Source organism: Propithecus coquereli, unplaced genomic scaffold (genome assembly GCF_000956105.1).
Source record: "Propithecus coquereli isolate 6110/MARCELLA unplaced genomic scaffold, Pcoq_1.0 Scaffold81, whole genome shotgun sequence".
Taxonomy (NCBI): Eukaryota; Metazoa; Chordata; class Mammalia; order Primates; family Indriidae; genus Propithecus; species Propithecus coquereli.
This window is the reverse complement of record NW_012154285.1, coordinates 2,483,177-2,503,449: the sequence shown is the minus strand read 5'-3', so window position 1 is coordinate 2,503,449 and position 20,273 is coordinate 2,483,177. Positions and strand designations below refer to the sequence as shown.

Sequence of the window (20,273 nt, the reverse complement as noted above, 5' to 3'; positions counted from 1 at the left end):
ATCTCTTGGGCCCACCAGGCGCAGTGGTTCACGCCTGCAATCCTAGCACTCTGGGAGGCCGAGGCCAGAGGATCACTTGAGCTCAGCAGTTTGAGACCAGCCTGAGCAAGAGCATGACCCCGTCTCTACCAAAAAGAAAAAATATATATATATCTTGGGCCGTCCATTAAGTAGAGTATTGGGCAGTGAAATAGGTTTGCACATATCACCTACAGACGAAAACGGTGGAAAACAGCACAGAAATACAACAGAAGGCGCCGGTCACTTTGGCTGCTTTTCTCTGAAAGACGTTGTGAGAACCGATGTAAATTACACGCAGGCTTCACGCCGCTCCATTGCCTTTATGTAATGAGCAAAGAACCCTAAGTTCCTCCCACGTGTCACAGCAAAACAGGATCAGCAAGAAACAGCTCTGCTTCCCTGTAGCTGCCTCCAGACCCTCCCTGGCCCCCGGCGGGGGTGGGGAATGAACATCTGCTGTTGCCACGGCTCCCCTCCCTCCTCTGCTACCAGCCTGCCGGTGAGGTCGGGTTAGTGGCCCACGGGATCCAGCTGCCCTGTGTACTGCTGGTCAAGAGTGTGAATTATCTCCCAACAGGTGAAAATTGAGAGGGCTTCTGTTAAAATCCAGATTTGGGGTCCTTGTAGAAAAATGCAGAGGATGTGGCCACACTGGGCCCGCACTTTCACGAGGTCACAGCCAGCTGGGGCTGGGCAAGCGGCACCCTCCGCCCCGCCCCAACCTGCCTGCTGGGCTCCTCCATCTGGGTCACCTGCCCGGCCTGGTAGCATCTGAGGTCGCAGCGCAGGTGCCGCGTGGCAAACCCAGAGCGAGAGCTTGGGCGGCAAACACCTGGCCCTGCCTGGTGCCATCTCCCCACCCTCACAGCCATCAGGAACAGATCCCCCAGCAGCCTCAAATACAAAAATAAAATAGGAGCGTGGGAGTGAAGGCGATGAGCTGACAGCTGTTACTCCCTGCCGGTCTCTGACAACCTGATGTTCTTTCCAGCGGAGAGGCATTTGACAAGCTGAATAGACGCTCACATTCCTGCTACTCAGGAATCTAGGAGAATTTTTTTTTTTTTTTGAGACAAGTCTCGCTTGCTGGGACTACAGGTGCTAAGAGAATTTTTTAAAAAGTGAAATTGAAATTAGGGCTGAGCGAAGTGGCTCACGCCTATAATCCCAGCACTCTGGGAGGCTGAGGCAGGAGGATCACTTGAGGTCAGGAGTTTGAGACGCACCTGAGCAAGAGCGAGACCCCATCTCTACAAAAAAGAAAAAAAATATAGAAATTAGCCGGGTGTGGTTACTCAGGAGGCTGAGGCAGGAGGATCGCTTGAGCCAGGAGTTTGAGGTTGCTGTGAGCTGTGATGATGCCACGGCAAAACAGCCCAGGCAACAGAGTGAGACTCTGTCTCAAAAAAAAAAAAAAGAAAAAGAAAAAGAAAAAGAAATTATTTCAAGTATGCTAAGAAGTACAGACACTGACGTAGTGACAAATCAGTGTACTCCCTCAGCCAGCTCTATCAACACGCAGAGTGCTGGTGAGGACGTGGAGAGACTGGAACCCTCCCACACTGCTGGCGAGAATGTAAAATGGTGCAGTGTCCGTGGAAAAGTCTGGTAGCTCCTCAAAGGTTAGACACAGAGTTACCCTGTGACCCAGCAATTCCACCCCTAGGAATATGCCCAAGAAACATGAGAACACATGTCCCTCCAGGAACTCATACATGAATGTTCATGGCAGCATTATTCATAAAAGCCAAAAAGTGCAAACCCAGATATCCATCCACCAATAAATAAAATGCAGTCTATCTCTACAAGGGACTATTATCCAGCCATAAAATGTATCCATCCGTGCCACGCCCTGGATGAACCTCAAAAGCGTTAGCGTAAGTGAGAGAAGCCAGTCACAGAAGACCATACAGCACATGATCCTGTGTATAGGAAACGTCCAGTCAGGTGAGCTCGCAGAGATAGGACGCAGACGCGTGGATGGCTGGGGGCTGAGGACAAAGGGCGGTGATCGCTAACGGGTGACGAACACCTTCTACGATTGATCATGGTGACAGACGCACAGCTCTGTGACCAGCCTAGAGATCGCCCAATTGTATCATACATTCTAAAGGGATGAGTTTTATGATACGTGAATTATTTCTCCATAAAGTTGTATTTTAAAAATCAAGAAGAGGAAAATCTGTGCTTAAAAAATTCGTGTAGCGTCAGTGGTGAAACCTAAGCATGCTGTCTGGTAAGTTTCTGATTTCAAGCACTGGGTCTTGCCAGGGTTTCTGCTGTGCTGCTCTGCTGAGCGGGAAACAGCCTGGACTGAAGCTTCTGGCCCATGCTGGAGGAGAACGTTAAGGTTGGGGCAAGGGGTGTGAGCACGCGAGTCAGGCCTTGGCCGGAAGCGGAGGCTCTCCCTGGGGGAAGACTGAGAGGGACCATCTCCCTTCCCCGGGCCCTGGCTCCTGGGGTCCAGTCGCCAGAGTCTGGGACCACTGGAGTCCCAAGCCCCTGACCTCACCTGAGCAACCCCGCCCCCGCCCCAGCCCCCACTCACCCGATGCCTTTGACAGCCTTGATGTAGAGGCTCAGCTGCAGCTTCACGGAGCAGTTCATGGGGATCCCAGTGACCTGCAGCGACAGACACAGTGAGGACACCGCTGCCCTCGAGCTCCCCGGACACCTTCCAACCCTCCTCTCCCTGGTCCCACTCAAGAGGGTGGGCAGCTTGACCGTCCAGTGGAGCTTGCTTTGATCCGGCCTACACAAGCAGCAGCAGGGGGAGGGAGTCCACTCTTCTAGAAACGCCGTGCGCACACCGGGGCCACCCCTGCTGCTCCCCCGTCCTCACGGGGAAGCACCTGCTTCCCGAACAGCCCTTACAGCCACGGGGGGGCCTCTAGAAAGCAAGCCCCTCTCAGAATGCGGAAAAAAAGATAATCCCTTTCCTCTGTCCTCTTAAGACAATGTTTCCCAAATATAGAACGCCATTTTTCAGATGCCTCCTTCCAACCTCCACATCAGACAATATCTCTTCTCAATTCACTCCCAACTTTTCCGGATCATTTCGAAGAGAAAGTCCCGCCAGCAGCTCGCGGGGTCTGTAGTGCCTCTTCCGTATACCTCAGAATCGCCACTTTCTAGCGACAGCGCCGAGGGCCGGCCTCCAGCTCCGCCCCGGCAGGCCCCAGTCTTCTTCGTGGAGCCTGATAATGCGTTTTCCTTGTTCGTGTTTATGGTTTTCTTCTTTCTTTGGAGAATTTTTACAATTTCCTACTTGAGGTAGTAACAGAAAGCTTCCTTTGTGCAAAAATTTTTTTTTTTTAACAAGATGATTTTTTTAAAAAGTAAAGAACGGAAGTGACACACGCGCGTCACCACAGCCAGGAAGGTGGTTCCGGAATGAAGTCAGGAAACCGTAGTGGAAAGAAACCTAGATGTGAGGTCAGAGGAACACAACCGGTTCTTCTTAGCTGAGAGTGGTTTCCCCACCTGCAAAATAGAGATAACTCTACCCACCTCAGGGCATTTTTGCAAGGATAAAATAAAGTCTGCAAGATGGCCACGCTCCGGCCATAGGCCATAAATGCTTATGCTGTTATCACACACACTATCAGGAAAGGGCATTATCTTCCACTGCAGCCCAGTACTCTGCGGCCCTTCCCACGCCCTACAACAAACAGGAGCTTGTCAAAGCCCTTATGCTTAGGACTGCGGTGAGTTTGAGCTTGAGAACCTGGCGGCGTGGGAGTGAGATCACCACGCCTAGAAAAGAGCACAGGCGGCAGGCCCCGGGCTGCCCGCCTTAGATGGCTGCCGGCAAGACTGGCCCTTGGCTGGGGTCTGGGAACTCCGATGCCAGGAGGGTTCCCACCATCGCCTAGACTGTTTGTGCAAGCAGTATCGTCTATGCGGACATCTGCTTTCCTTCTTGGAGTCTGGAATGTTGGCACATGCCAGGCAGAGATGCCCACGTGATCGGCCCTGAATAAAAACCCTGGCCACGGAATTTCTAGTGGCCTTTCCTGAGAGACAACACTTGGTGCATGTTGCCACACCTCACTGCCGGGGGGACCAGGTGCATCTTGCGTGACCCCGCCGGGAGAGGACGCTGGAAGCTGGAGCCTGGAGCTGGAGCCCCTGTGCTGGTTTTGCTGTGCGCCCTCCCGCTGTGACAGTGTCAGCCGTGAGCACCCGCACAGCTGAGTTCTGAGTCCTCCTCTAGAATCATCGGGCCTGGGGGTGGTCCTGGGGGCCCCGACGCAACCTGCCATCCTCTTCCCCGCCCCGGAACACACTCCGCATTCTGGGACTCCACTTCCTTCCCCCAGAAATCTGTCCCATGCCCTCCCTGGCTCACGCCCCCCGCTACTGTCAGGCCGCAAAGCCCCCCAGCCCCGTTCCATGCACCACCGAGAACGGAAACTTGGACCCAGGAGCCCACCCCTGTCGCCGCCTCTCCGCGCGGTCCGGGAGCAAAACGGGAGCCGCACAGAAGCAGCTTCCATCCGGTTTTCAAGCCTAATGTCCACCAGGCAGCAGACCGATTCCCGGTCCTCCTCCCAACGAGCTCAAATCAAAACCCAAACGTAAAGGCCACTTCTGCCTCCAGCTGAGCTGATCTGAAAGCAGAGGGCAGGAGCCACCGGCTGAGGCGGCTGCTGCAGAACAGCTGTCTGCCTCGCTTTGGCCTCCCGAACCTGGCTCCCTTCTCGACGTGGAGGAAAAGAGGAATCCACGCACAGAGATGAAAGCTACCTGTGGGAGCACAGAATAGACTATGTTCCCCGGGGGAATTCTCCAGAAGCCAGCTCCGCAAGAGGCAGTAAAATGAATTAACTCAGAGAAGGGAGAACGGCAGGGCCAGGGCGGGGCCTGGTGTCGGGTCAGCGGCTGACAAGGTCTGAGGAGCGCAGAGGAAAACGGCGTGGAGCGGCCGTGCACGGGAAAGGCCTGCAGCCAGCGCCGCCGCACGGCCAGCAACCCCACGGCCGGCGTAGATCCAGAGGGGACGAAATCAGCAAGCTGAGGAGGCACCTGCTCTCCCGCGATTGTCGCGGCGTCCATCGGTGGACGAGAGGGTGAGGAGGATGCGGTGCGCGCACACACGGGAATGTCACTCAGCCTTAATGCTATCGTCTGTGACAAAATGGGTGACCACGCAGGACGCTACGTGACGCGAAATGAGGCAGACGGAGAAAGACACGCACTGGGCGATCTCACTCAAGCGCGCAATCTAAAAAGGTTGAGCCCACAGGGGCGGCGAGCGGACTGGCGGCCGCCAGAGGAGGTGGGGAGCGGGGGTCGGGGAGACGTCGGTCAAATTTCCGGCTGCGCCCGAGCAACGTTCCATGCGGGAGACCCAGCGACGGCCCCGTAAGGACGGCTAGTGACAGTGTCACTTAGAACATTTGAAATGTACTGAGAGAGCAGGTCTTAAGTATTTTTGCCACTACAGGAAAAAAGTAACCAAGTGAGGTGACGGACACATCAATGAGCTCGTTAGCCGTGCCACAATGTACATATGCGTGATGCTACCGTGTTGTAAACCACCAATATATGCAATGTTTATTTTTCAACTTAAAAAATTAATTTTTTAAAAAAGGCCTACGTATAGGAGAAAACCTGAGTGTCCGCGCAGGAAACAGAGACCCACGGAATTTCTGTGGGAGTGGTGGAAGCCACTGAGCCTAACTGGGCACATCGTACAGAGAGCAGATGTGCAGGGAGAGGCCACGGGCTGCGGGCTTGTCCCCGAGGCGGGCCACATGTACGGCTCTGATGCCCTCCCGGTCCCTGCTTGCAGACAGAGCTTCACGGGGACAAGTTCCCCACAATCTGATTTATCAGCAAGATGTTCCAGGCTCTGTCGGTATCTAAAGATCTTTATGGCATCCTGACACAGCCAGCGGGCTGCCTCCGGCTGATCTGCAGGACACACATCAGCTGATGATTGCTAATTAATTTGCTGCCTTATGGCCCTTTTATAGCACCAAGCCCCTTACAAAGGGATAATAAAACCCTTGAACTATGGAGTCAGGGTAAAGACCTTTGATGGCTTGATCTTCTAGAAGCTACCAGTGCCGAGGCAAGCCAGACTTCCCATCACCCCACCCTGGCGCAGTGCCGTGCCGTGAGGGGAGAGGAGGGGGCCGCGTGTGCACCAGCCGCCCACCCCCGCAGGCAGACAGCAGGGCTCACCGGGTGGACGTCCAGGAACAAGGAATGCTCCTCTTGGTTGGGGTGCAGGCCCGTCACCGCTTCCGCCAGGACCGGGTCGGCGTTGTAGAAGTGAGGATGGGAGAGAAACAAGGGGGCACCTGGAAGGCAGGGGGCAGAGAAGGGGCGTCAGACGAGGGGAGTGGGTCAGCACATCCAGAGGCCTGCTTCGGGCCAGGCCTGAGCGGGTCGCGAGGGACACGCAGCCGATGAGACAGAGCTGCGGTTCGCAGGGCCCTGTGACGATGACAAGACGCGGACGCCAATGACCAGGCAGGGAGGGTCCCATCCTTCACGGTGTGAAGAGGCCCCGGGTACCGGGACCAAAGGAAGGAAGAGGAGAGGGTCTCTAACAGGCGCGCGCGAGGGGACGGCGGAGCAGCGCCGGGAGCGGGGAAGTGCATGGTGCACGCAGGGGCATCGTGGAGGTGAGCATAGAAAGGTAAGGCGAGGCCGGGTTTGAACTCAGGTGTGGGGAGGACGTCTCCAGCGCCAAGCCAAGCAGCCCAGACTGTCCTCTGCGGGCAGTGCAGCGACCATCAGAGAGCTCAGGCGAGCATACCTGTGGCCAGGTCGCCGTGTCCACAGGAGGGAGGAGACACACCTGCTCCGCTCCTCGCCCGCGGCTGGCCCGCGGCCGGACGCCGGCGTGTGTCAGTGGGGACAGACTCGCCCCCGAGTGAGAAATTCGCACACAGACACGTGACGCCAAACCTCGCCGTCGACTGACCGAACGGGGCAAAGCCCGACTCATCCTCCGGACAGCGGTTGACAGGTCACAAGTCACAGCGAGGCTCTCTCGGAACCTCGCAGAGACCAGCGCCGGCAAAGCCCCGGACGGCGCGGGCTGCGGAGCTGGGCTGGGGGACGGCAGTGGGGAGTGATTGCTTATCGGCCAGGGGTCTCCTTTGGGATGACGGGAATGTTCTGGCACTAGAGAGAGGTGACGGTTGTACCACAATGTGACTGCTAAATGCCACGGAACTGTCCACTTTAAAATGGTTAATTTTAGGCCAGGCACAGTGGCTCACACCTGTAATCCTAGCTCTCTGGGAGGCCGAGGTGGGCGGATTGTTTGAGCTCAGGAGTTTGAGACCAGCCTGAGCAAGAGTGAGACCCTGTCTCTACTAAAAATAAAAAGAAATGATCTGGACAACTAAAAATATATAGAAAAAATTAGCCGGGCATGGTGGCGCATGCCTGTGGTCCCAGCTACTCGGGAGGCTGAGGCAGGAGGATCGCTTGAGCCCAGGAGTGTGAGGTTGCTGTGAGCCAGGCTGATGCCACAGCACTCTAGCCAGGGCAACACAGTGAGACTCTGTCTCAAAAAAAAAAAAAATGGTTAATTTTGTTATGTGGATTTCACCTTGATAAAAAAAAGAAAAACGAATCAAATATACAAGTCAAATATACAAATCCGTCCTTCCCTCAAACCACCAGCCCCTCCCTCCCTGCCGGCCAGGGCGGTGTTCACGCTCGTGCACACCTCACCACCTCGCGTTTCTAGAGCATTTCTGCTTTTCTGAGCAAAGCCAGGCACCGGCTTGAAATAAAAGCTGGATTTCATTGCTGTCAGGCTTCACTTTCTCTCGTTCAAGACGTCCTTGAACACGTCTTCCCTGAACGACTCTCGGACGCCATGCGCGGCAGCCCTCTCCAACTCGGCCGCAGCGGATACCCACCCCCGCACTAGTGCCCAGGGTGCTTCTCTGACCCGACTGCCGTTGCCGTCCCGAAACATCTGTATTTTAAAAGAGACCTTTACACCCGCACCGTCACTGGCAAACACTTGCCGCAAATGTTTAGAAAGTAAATGTTAGGATCAATGCAATGGAAACCAGTGAACGTCGTCAGCTCTAATTAGATGCTGTTACCTGCGGAAGGCTTTGACCTGCTCTTTCTCTCTTAAAAACAAACAAACAAACAAAAACCCAGACAGACGGACGAGGATAGAAAGGTCTTCCAGGCCTGTCAGCACCAGCAGAGACTTCTTCCTGGAAGTAACGGGAAGGACGGAAAGGAATGGGAGACAGGGGCTCTTTCTTACTTCCTCTGACGTCATCGAGCACCCACAGGGACAATGCCCCCCATAATTTGGAAAACCCTGTCTCCCATTCTCCAGCCTCAACCGAGAAAGCAAACCCACAGAGCAAACGCCGGCACCCCATCTTCACAGCGGCGACACTCTGGGGACCCTCGGTAAAGGAGGTGGCCACCAAGCCAGGCCCTTGAGGAATCTCAGACGAGCCCCGTCCTGCCTCCAAGCCCAGGCGGACATGCACAGGAGGTGGAGCTCCCTGCCAGCGCCTGCCCGTGCTGGGACGGTGAGCCTGCTTGCACCCGGGCACGTGTTTCTTCCGATTTTATTTCCAAACAGGCTGAGCGAGACGTGCCCGGGCAATAAGCGGTAATTAATTTATTGCTTTATGGCACATCTAACCAGGCATAATTGCCCGGGATTGCCAGGATGATAATTGACCGGCTCGATTGGGCAAGTCGGAGGTTCTCACAGCAGGGAGGTTTGATGCGAGGGAGTTGTCTGAGTTCAAGAAATTTTCAAGGCCCGGAAAGGCAAATGCGTGGGCACCTTTCTTTCACATAACGAGCCACAGAGATGCAGACAAGGTACGCCAAACGACACGTGCAAACGCCGCGATAAAGATCAAAAACCAGGAACTCAGATGCCCGTGGACAATGGCAGGGGCGGCTCCCACGACGGAGTGCTACGCGGCAATGAAGAGGATGAATGACAACCAGCCAGGACGTCAGGGACAGACTGCAGCACGAGGTGAAGGTGGAAGAGGCCAGAAAAGGAGAAGGAAGGAGTCCACACTTTATCATTCCATTCACACGAAGACCCCAAACAGGCCAGCTCCGGTGCGGAAGTCGGGACGGTGAGGGGTGGGGCGAGGACAGTGTCCGTTCTGCTTTCTGATCTGGGTGCTGGCTACGTGGGCGTGTTCACTTGGTGGAGTTTCGAACTGTGTGTGTGATTTGGACACTTCCCTGTATATATGTATATTTCTATTTAAAAGAAAACACTTTGTTTAAATGAATATTTTTAAATTCCCTTGTACTTTTGAAATTCTCTTGGCAGATGTGCTAAGAGGAGGCAGTGCACACCTCGTCCCAAGCCCTTTGGAGGCGACGGGAGTATTGTTTCTTCCTCATCTTTTGCTACTTACACCCCAATTTAGTCTACACTGGAATCCCACATGGATCAGCACATATTCCCAGCCATGTGTTTTGAGTGGGGCCAGTCCCACCCATGGAGCCCGGCTGAGCATGTGACACAAGTCTGGCCAATCAGCATAGGCCGCCCTTGGCTACAGTGATTGGCCCACAGCTGGGCATGGGATGCCGAGCAGACCCATTAGAGAGAACCCTGGGACTCTTGCTGGAGTGAAGAGGATCCAGGTGGCCCCTTTCCGCAGGGCTCAGAGCCGGGAGGAGGTGAGCCCGGAGCCTCCACGCGGGAGAGCCTGCCTGGCGGCAAAGCCAGCCTGGCGGAACACTGAGCCAAGGCTTGGAGAAAGGCAGCTTCCGGACACCATCCAAGCTCTGGGTCCGTGCCTGACACGGGGATCTGCCCTAGAATCTTTGATTAAACAAACCAAGAAGTGCCCTTTTGGCCCAAATCAAGTGGAGTCTAGCATCTGCCACTTGCCACACATTTGTTTTAACACACTTCGTATCACGTGATCCAGCATCCTCCTCCTCACAAGCAGAAATTCCCATACATACCGGTGCAGAAGGAATGACGCGAATAGGGGACGATGCCTGGCTGGCCACAGCAAGGAGACGGAGCTGGGCATTCCAGGCCCCAATCCCAAACCTTTGCCCACTACGTGCCCTGTTCTGCCTGAAATTGGGGAAACCATCCAACCCGTTGGCAGTCCTTCCTCTCAGCCCCAGGCCAATCCCCCAGGATCACCATCTCCAGCTGCAAGACACGGCTTCGACCAGAGACCCCAAAAGGCAAGACACAGTCAGACAGAGGGTCAGACCAAAAGACGGTGAGAGAATGACCCACGTGGAAATCCAGAGAAGGAGCTCTCCAAGAGGGGGAACGGCCTGTGCAAAGGCCCTGGGGTGGGACTGAACTTGATATATTCTAGAAGCAGGGAGAAGGCAACAGAGCTGAAGAATAATGAGTGGGAGCGGTGTGGGAAGAAATGACGTCAGGGAGGCCAGCTGGGACCAGACCCTGCAGGGCCCCGGCCACGGTGAGGAGTTTGGACTCCTCTATAAACGCAGAGGGAGCTGCTGGACATCTTAAGCAAAGAGTGGGTGACAATCTGCATTGTCGAAAGACACAGCCCCCTCCCCGGGCTGCCGTTGGGAGCAGTGCTCCCCGCAGAACGTCCTAGGGTGATGCGAACGCTCTCTATCTGCCGTCGAAGACAGCAGCCACTAGACACACGCAGCTGTTGAGCATTTGAAATGTGGCCAATGTGACAAAGAAACTGCCTTGTTAATTTGATTTTGTTGAAACCAATTTCAGTTGAAGCAGCCACACAAGGCCAGTGGTGGCCACACTGCACAGTTTGGGGAACGGTTCATAGGACAGGGAACAACCAGAGGGGCCTGGACACCAAGTGAGACCCTTCAATGACCTGGGCCACTAGGCAGGGCACGGGGAGGGCAGGAGAGAGGAAGGGGCTCAAGCCACCTGGGCTTGCTATGTGCTGGACGGGGCAGGGTGCAGTGGGGGAGGACACCTGAGGGTCCAAATTGAGCAACTGAGGCAGGGGTGTTTCGGGGACTGGCACCAAAGATGCCCCAGGACGTTACACCAGCAGCAATAATCACGGCCTGCAGCCCGCCCCGCTGAACGAGAGGGCTGCACCTAACACGCGGCGTCGCCAACCTCTACACACCCAGTAAGGGGCCAGGGCCCTTCCCACCAAGCCTCACTGGCGAGTTGAAAATCTCAGTGTGGGACGACAGACGAACACCCTGGCCAAAGATGTCCACACCTAATCCCCCGAGCCTCCAGCTAAGTTAGGTAACAGGACGAAGGGAGTAAAGGTGGCTCTTCAGCCGCCTTTAAGATGGGTCGTTCAGGGTTATCGGGGCGGGGGGGGGCCCGCAAAACAGGAAGGGGGCAGACGGAGGGTGGGGGGAGGGGCGCCGCGCTGCCCGCCTTGGAGGTGGAGGAAGGGCCCAGGAGCGGGGAGCACAGGAAAAGGCAGAGACCCCGACTCTGCCCGAGAGCCCCGGAGGGGACGCAGCTTCCCTGGTCTCAGCCCGGGGGACCCACGCAGCCTGAGCTTCGGGACTGCCAGGTGATAGACCTGCGTCGTTCTGACACACGCGGCATCGCCTCTTTGCCGCGTCGTACTCCTGCCGCCCGCGCCATCTCCGACCCGGCGGTATGACCAAGAGTGCGGAGGCCAGAGGTCGCGTATGTGGGGCAGACGAGCCCCTCGCCGCCCCCTCGCCCCCGTCCCCGGGGGGCGACACGTACTGAACCTGCAGGTGCTCACGTTCTGGATGCCGGACTCCATGCACGGGCAGAAGCCTTCGTTGGGCGGGTAGTCAGACCCGTTGGCAAACAGGGTTTTGGGGGCCACGAAGCGGTAGGTGGGGATGCCCTGAAACACCCCCGGCTCCTTGTAGATGAGCTTCATGGACCTGCGGGGACAGGTGAGGTGAGGGAGGACACCTGGCCCACGTGGCTGCGGCCAGGCCCTGCTGAAGGCTGCCCCAGTCCAGCCACGTCCCCCCACCCACGCTGCCACCTCCTGGGTCTCGGGGACAGCAGCGGCCTCCTCACTGGCCTCCCTGCCCCAAGGCTGCCTCCCCACACAATGCCAGTTTATTCCCCATGGTCAGAGGAAGCTTTAAAACAAGAACAGGAAACATCCTGCCCCTGCTGAAACCCGACAGTTCTTTTCTGTCTAACCCGCAGTTAGGATCCGTCGTCCTTACCACGGCACACGAGCTTCTATGGGGTCTAGCCCCTGCCTGCCCTCTGCTGGCCCTGCCCATCCTTACCACTCCCACAGCTCCTTCCTGCCCCAGGGCCTTTGCATCTGCTGCTCCCTCTGCTGGGAATGTCCTTCCCTCAATCTCCACCCACCAGATTTTAGTTCTTCGATCAGATCTTAGCTCAGCTGTCACCTCCTCAGTGGTAGCACCGTCCCCCAAGCCCACCCTCTTCACCTTCTGTCCGTTCATCCTGCTGTGCTTTCTCGAAGGCACTTCTCCACTGCGCCACCCATTCTGTCCCCGGCAGCCACTCATCACCTGCGGCTGCCCCACCCTTGAAATGGGAAAACCCAAATCAGGGTGGGCCGTAAGTGTGACGCACATTCCAGATTGCTAAGATTTGCTACCCAAATTTTTAAAAATCTCTTCGATATTATTCAAAATGACGATATTTTAGAAATACTGGGTCAAATAAAATATAGTATTAAAAATAATTTTGGCCGGGCGCGTTGGCTCACGCCTGTAATCCTAGCACTCTGGAAGGCGGGTGGATCGCTCGAGGTCCGGAGTTCGAGACCAGCCTGAGCAAGAGCAAGACCCCGTCTCTACTAAAAATAGAAAGAAATTAATTGGACAACTAAAAATATATAGAAAAAATTAGCCGGGCATGGTGGTGTGTGCCTGTAGTCCCAGCTACTCGGGAGGCTAAGGCAGGAGGATCACTTGAGCCCAGGAGTTTGAGGTTGCTGTGAGCTAGGCTGACGCCACGGCACTCACTCTAGCCCGGGCAACACAGTGAGACTCTGTCTCGGAAAAAAAAAAGAGGAAAAAAAAAAACAGTAAAAAAGTAAAAATAATTTCACCAATATCCGGTTCCTTTTATATCACGTGGCTACTGGCAAATTTAAAGTCGCATATGTGACTTGCATTAATATTTTTATTGGAAAGTGCCAGCTTAGACAATGGTATTATGTCAATGTCAAATTTCCTGGTTTGAAAACAGTATTGTGGTTCTGTAAGAAAACGTCCTTGTTTTGAGGAAACACCCACGGAAGTACTCAGGCATAAAGGGCACACTGCCTCCAGCCGACGCACAGGCAGCGAAGTCAGGGTTCATGCTAATGACTTTTCCAGAGTGACCAGAGTAGAGCAGAGGACACGGCAATGGCCACAGAAGGGCTCCAGGAGCCAGTGTCTACTCCTGACCCCAGCCAGGGCCACGGGACGTGTCTGGCCCCAAGCAGGACCCCGAGGCTACAACGCTGAGCCCCGAGGGGCCAAGCAGTCAGCTGACCTCTCAGCACCCAAGCGGTAACTTGGGGGCTTTTCTTCTTTTTCAGATCATCTTTCTGCCAGAGGGAACCCACCTCTTGCCTGCGTGTCACAGCCCCCCGCGACCTCAACCATGTCCTGCTCCCCTCCGCCCTAACCAGCACCCGGGCCGGACCCCGGCCAGCAGCCGCCCTCTGGGCTTGCACAGCCTCGGGGTCCCAGTCTGGCTCCTCGAGGTGCAGCCAAAGAGAATTCCAGACAGCGCCAGGGGTGAAGGAGTTAAAGACACAGCGAGTCAAAACGTTCCCCAAGTGTGCACCAAAAGCCACTTGATTCAGCCACGAGCCATCGGGAAGCAGCCTTCCCCTGGAGGCCCAGAATGTCCCCATTACCGGCAGGCGTCGGGGCTGTAGAACTCCAGCGAGGACTCGGGAGTCATGAATGGCGCCCACATCTGCCCGGAGGTTCCGTTGATCATGTTGCACTGGTCCGAATGCCAGTAGTTGACCTGGGGGAGGCAGTCAGACCCGATCACCCAGGACGGCCCAGGCCCCTTCACGAGCGCTCTCGGGCGCCGCGCACCTAACTCGCCCTAGTGTAGACACTGCTAGGGACTCAGTTCCTTCGTCTGTAAAATGGGCCTATGCCTCGCATCTCCAGGCTGCATCAAGAAGAAGCACAGTGACCAGGAGAGAGGGAGGTGGGGTGTCTGCCATCCTCACTCCTCGGAGTGGAAGTCAAGAGACATGTCCTCAGCCTGAGCAAGGGCAGGACCCGTCTCTATAAAAAGTAGAAAAATTAGCTGGGTGTGGTGGTGCGACCTGCAGTCCCAGCTACTCGGGAGGCTGAGGCAGGAGGGTTGCTTGAGCCCAGGAGTCTGAGGTTGCTGTGAGCTGTGATGACACCACTGCACTCCAGTCTGGGTGACAGAGTGAGACCCTGTCTCAAAAAAAAGGACAGCTCCTAAAAACAGGTGAAGTCAGGAAGTGGCACACAGGTAAATGACTTAAAATCATAATGGCGGCCGCCCTGGGAGAGCTCGAAACAGAACCGATCAGAATAGTTGCTTCTGTGGAGTGAGACCTCCACTCTCGGACCCTCTGCATGGTTAGAATTTTGTAAATCCTGTGCACATGTATGTTGTATGGAAACATACAAGCCACAGAGAATGTGAACAGCGTCCGCTAAGAACGCTTAGTACTTCTCGTGGGCTGCAGGCGCCCAGCCCTCGGCGTCTCTGCAGCGATGACCACGGTGAGATTTAGGAGGGGAAAGGCACGCCATTATGCAATCGCTTTCACAAATGTTGGGAAAAGGCCACCAAGGTGGAAAAAGCAAGTTGCAAAACAATGCACGTAATATGATTTCATTATGTCCGAAGAAGGAAAAAACCCCAGAGCTGTCCGTGTACGCACAGGTACGCAGACGGATAACAACACACAGGAAGAATACGTCCCGGAACTCGTAACCGCGGGTTTCCCAGACGGCTGGGGGCGAGGGTGGGGCGGCGGAGGTGGCAGAGGGGCCCTTTGTGTATCTCTCTATTGTTTTGCTTTTTAATGTGCGTGTCTTCCTGTGTTTCTAGAGCAGCATTTTGAAAACATTTTTGCGCAAAAGAAGAATCAAAGGAATTGAAGAGCTCGGTTCCTGGCAGACACCAGGCGCTCACAAAGGAGTCGCCAATCCCGGCCCGGCCCTCCAGCTGGCGGGGCCTTAACCACAGGTGGCACCCCAACTCCAAGAGGCCCTCCCCACCCCCTCGTCACGACAGATGCCGCCCACCCTCCCGCGCTCCCGTCCCCCGGCGGCAGGGGCCTGCCTCTCGCCCCCACCTTGCTGAGTCCGTTCCACTTGTCCACGAGGTGGATCCTGCTGAAGTCTTTGACCCCCGTGAACACGGTGAAGAGCCCGGAGTTGGAGTTGTTGACCTGCGGACACGGCAGGGAGCGGCGTCCTCAATAAGCCTCAGGACGGGCTGAGGGACCCAGGCGGGCCACCAGGCCACCCGTTCAGCTCCGGACTGCGCCCCCTCCCCCTCCCAGGAGGACCAGGCCGTCCCACACCCCCGCCATCTGGGGATCGAGAGGAGGAGGGCTGGGGGCTCTCCAGGACAGACAGCCCCTGGATACTGTGGGCCGCGGCCTCCCACCTCCTTCCTGACTCCACGGGTCTGGCTTCCCTCCTGGGTGAATGGCAGGATCACCCCCCGCCCCGCCCCGCCCTGCCCCAAGTCGAAGCATGGCCGGGTGAGGGGTTTGATCAACGGAAGAGAAGAAGTGGCACGTCACTTGGGGTGGACGTTTCAGGACAGCGCACATGCCTTCCCCAGGCTCCCTGCCGGCGCCGACGGGCCATGGCAGTGTGCCAAGACAGAGCCTCCCTGGGCCCGGGTCCCTGCCTGGCCACGACAAGTGAGGGCCCCCGGTCACTCACACTGGACATGGGGGGCAAGAAAGAAAGAAATCGTCACTGTTCTGAGATTCGGGGGCTGCTCGTCACAGCCGCATCGCCCGGCCCGTCCTAGCCTATCTGGGACCCAAGGGTTGTGGAGCGTTTCCGGACAGTAGGGCTGGGCCTTGGCACGCCAAGGGCATTTCCTAGAAGCAGGTCTCGAGGCCAGGACAAGTGTGAAAGCGTACGAGGACAGGAGCCGCTGTGGGGTAGGACCCAGAGGCGCACTGAGGAGCGCTACCACGGCTGGCTGGCCCGACGGCTGCGTCCATGCCCGGCTCGCTAAGCAAACAGGCCCCGGAGTCGGCCCCGCTCAGAGCCCCGGCCTGGCCTCCTCACGGCTGTGCGTTTCCGTCAGGCCTCTGAGCCCACACTTCGGCCAGCACGAGGCGAGGGTGACAGGAGCCCCGCAAAGGGGCACCGGGATGTTAAAGGAGCTAATGCATGAAAGGGCTGAGCTCAACACCCTGGACACAGCAAAAGCTCAAAATACCAGTCTATATTATTATCATCGTTGTTGTTTTAAGAGACAGGCTCACTCTGTCGCCCAGGCTGGGGTGCAGTGGCACCATCACAGCTCACTGCAGCCCTGAACTCCTGGGCTCGTGGGATCCTCCCATCTCAGCCTCCCAAAGCACTAGGATGATAGATATGAGCTATTGCACCCGGACTAGTATTGATTTTTTTTTTTTTTGAGATAAGGTCTCACTCTGTCGCCCAGGCTGGAGTGTAGTGGCATCAGCCTAGCTCACAGCAACCTCAAACTCCTGGGCTCAAAAGATCCTCCTGCCTCGGCCTCCCGAGTAGCTGGGACTACAGGCACAGCCACCACGCCCGGCTAAGTTTTCTATTTTTTGTAGAGACAGGGTCTCGCTTTTGCTCAGGTTGGGCTCGAACTTCTGGGCTCAAGCAATCCTCCCACTTCGGCCTCCCAAAGTGCTAGGTGGCGTGAGCTAGCACGCCTGGACTATTATTGATATTATTAATAAATGCTCACCCAGTAGGATCCTCAAATCATAATTACAATAGCCAAAGTATAGCAGACTCTGCTATTGATAGTTACTGCCCAAAGTCCACTCTCTCCTTTCTCTTCCAGAACTTACCCCAAAGCTTTCTCGGGGCATGAGCACGCCCTCCTAAAAGGCTACATTCCCAGTTTTTCCTGCAGCCAGGGGCAGCTGTGTGACTCAGTTCTGGCCAATGCAAAGTACGTGGAAATTGGTTTTCTCCCTTCCTGAGAGGGAGGCAGCTGGGACGTGCTGTTTTATCTTCAACTCCTCCACTTGCCCCCCAGTCCCCCACTACTTCTTCCTTCCTGCTGTGCTATCTGGAAAGTGAACGTGATAGCAGACGCTCTAGCAGCCGTACTGGGCTATGAGGTTATCTTGGGTATGGAAACCACACCCTAAGGAGGGCAGAGCAGAAGAGCAGAAGGCTCCTAGTAATAGATCAGTTAAGACCATGAAGCCACCACACCAACCATGAACAGCCTACTGCTAGACTGTTACTTTGTGGTTTTCGTTATATGTGGTCAAACATAGATTACAACCATGCTAATGACTCTGTGAGAACTTTAATTTGCAAAGCACTTCAACATTTACAAGATGATTTTGCAGAATCATGTCATTTACCCCAAACCTGCCAATTTACGCACACAACCAGAACCTGTCATCCTGGACAAAAACGTATTAAGTGTCTATCGCGTGCAGGTATAGAATCACGATTCCCCACCACCGCCAGTGATTTCCCACTACGCCAGGTCAACAGAGTCCAAAGAGAAGGGTGAGGCTAGAGCAACCCAGAGGGCTCACTGAAACCTGCATCGAGCCAAGGTCAGGGACAAGAGGTCGGGGATCAGACCCTACATGGACAAGATCTTAACTCAGGACCCTACCAGTGGTGAAGATTAAGAAAAAGTAGGCGCTCAGGGCAATGCCATAGTCCATGTTTGTCATATGCCCCCAGCGGCCATTCCCCTTCTTGCAGCAAAGCCTCCAATTTTCTAAGCTAAGCCCCAAACATATCATTGGATCCTGGATCAAGCTGCACCTGAATCCAACCCTAGTGTTTTCAGTTCTATGAGCTCCCAAATTCCCTATTTTGCTTAAGCCACTTTGAGTGAAGTTCTCTGCCACTTACAACCCACAGCCCCGGGGTGCCCAGCCAGCTCCCCAGGAGCTGGCATCTGGTTTCTGGGCTGTGTCCGTGAAGGATGAGACACAGGCCCTGAATGTGTGGCTTCTCGCCAGGCCACACTTACCTCAGCAAATAACCCGAACTTGCCCTTGAAGGGGAACATGCCTGGGAAGTACTTATTGATGAGGTTCACGAGGGGGTCGTCGTAGCCCCACATGATCTCCCCGACGGTGCGGTTCATGAAGGCGCGCTGGCCGAGGGTGCTGAAGGCCAGGGTCATGATCAGCTTCAGGCTCATGGGCCTGTTCTCCATCATCACCGCGGCACCCTGCAGAGTGGAGGGACACCACAGGTCAGGGGCAGCGTGGCTGGCCCTTCCTCCCCTGACTTCAGCCAGGCCTCAAGGCAAAGAGTCCAGGTAGGGAAATGCTCAGGCCCAGGAGGGCCCCTGGAGCGGCATCCAGAACATTCTCTGATCCTTTGGTACCAGGACCACATGTGCTCTTGAGAGCACCCCCACTCTTGGAGCCCACAATCTGGACAACCCGGCCTGCACCTGGATCAAGCCATACCTGAAACCTGCCCTTTCAGCAACACAGGCCCATAAATTCCCTTTTTGCCTAAGGCAGTTTGGAGCACATCTTACTTCACTTATAACCAAAAGAGAGTCTTAATGGGAGACTGCACTCTACCTCTTTATTACCACCTTCCTACCTCAACACCGAGAGCCACACATCTGCTCTACCCAACATCCAGGGGCTTAGAATATGCATGAATGGATTGTTTAAGTTTTGACTTTTTCTGGAGATACTGTCTTGACTCTTCGTTTATTTTTTTAAAGGCTCCTCATCCAAAAGTTAATCTCCACATCGAGAAAAGTGAACAGCTAGTATTTCCTAAAACAAACCATAGTGGTCTGGTTCCGCGGAACTTTACCACGATCTCCTTCACTTTATAATAATTTTTTAAAGATAATGAACACATGGTTTAAAAAAAAAAATCACAAAAGGACATAAAATACAAGTCCCTTCCCAGCCCCTGTCCCTCCTCTCCCGTACTCCTCCCCCGAGGCAGCCATTCTGCGGGGTCTGGGGTATTCTCGCAAAGATCGTCTGTACCCCAGTCGGCAAACTCTGGCCCGAGGGCCAAAGCCAGGCAGCCCACCGCCTGTTTCAGTACAGTCCTCGAGCTAAGAATATATTTTACAATTTCAAATGGTGAGAAAAAATGCAAAGAACATGCCAAGAAACATGAACATTATATGAAATTCCCATTTCCGCATCCACTGCGGCACAACCACGCCCTCCCGCTGACACTGTTGTCCGCGGCTGCTTTTGCTCCAACAGCAGAGCCAGCGGCTGCCGCAGGCGCCCTTTGAGGGCCCACTGAGGCCTCGAGCCTGCGCCGGTTACCGCCCGGCCCTGGGGAAGGCTGCTCGCACGCCTGGCCCTGTGCTGGTGTCTGGAAACTTGGATTTCGGGAGGGTTCTCCCCATTTCCTGGTGACAGCAGCACCTGGTGACAGGTGCCCGGGCTGCTGGTACAAACAGTGTGGTCTATGCCGGACACCGGCTTTCCTAGCGGCCGTCTGGGACTCTGGCACGTGCCAGGCACAGGCTGCTGTGTGACCAGGCCCCACTGAAAGCCCTGAGTGTTCAGTCTCTAACGGGCTCCCCTGGGAGATGACACTTCACCTCGGTTGTCACGACTCGCTGTCGGGGGAATTAAGCATGTGACTCCGCAGGGAGGGGACTCCGGAAGCTTGAGCCTGGTCTCCCCCGGACCACCCCAGGCACCTGTTCCCTTTGCCGATGGTGCTTCGTGCCCTTCTGTTCTGACAAATCTCAGCCGCGAATCCTCCCAGCGCACCCGCGGACCAGGAGGTGGGTGGGCTTGGGGACCCAGCACGCACAGCGAAGCCGGCTGTGCCCCGACTGTCGCTGGCACCCAGCGGAGGCCTGGCCCACAGCTCCCGGCCCATGCCGCAGATCACGGCCCGCGCAGCTGCTTTTGCGGGTTCCAGAGTGGCAGGGTGGAAAGGCAAGGAAACAGTTCTGGCCGGGGCGTCCAGACCGAGACAGGTGGACCCGCCCGGGAGACTGAGCCGTCAGCTGGGGCGGCAGAGACGGCGCAGGGCCGGGGGCGGCCACGCTCTGGCCCCCCGGGGACTGCCCTCCACACAGGGGGCAGGCGGGAAGAGAGGCGGAGCCCCTCGGGGGACGAGGGCAGGGCGTGAGGCGGTGCGGCCAC

At 55.9% G+C, this 20,273-nt stretch overlaps 1 protein-coding gene across 1 annotated transcript in view; it reads right to left on the bottom strand.

Annotated features, from left to right (window-relative positions):
* The window catches only part of SCARB1 (scavenger receptor class B, member 1), a 79,689-nt gene that overhangs the window by 12,000 nt on the left and 47,416 nt on the right, over positions 1-20,273 (bottom strand). The window contains exons 3-9 of the mRNA XM_012663402.1: positions 19,936-20,077; positions 18,149-18,352; positions 15,270-15,365; positions 13,830-13,945; positions 11,702-11,868; positions 6,214-6,332; positions 2,570-2,643 (exon numbers count right to left, since the gene is read on the bottom strand). Of these exons, the coding sequence (XP_012518856.1) occupies positions 2,570-2,643; positions 6,214-6,332; positions 11,702-11,868; positions 13,830-13,945; positions 15,270-15,365; positions 18,149-18,352; positions 19,936-20,077 (918 nt within the window). The remainder of the gene's footprint in view (positions 1-2,569; positions 2,644-6,213; positions 6,333-11,701; positions 11,869-13,829; positions 13,946-15,269; positions 15,366-18,148; positions 18,353-19,935; positions 20,078-20,273) is intronic.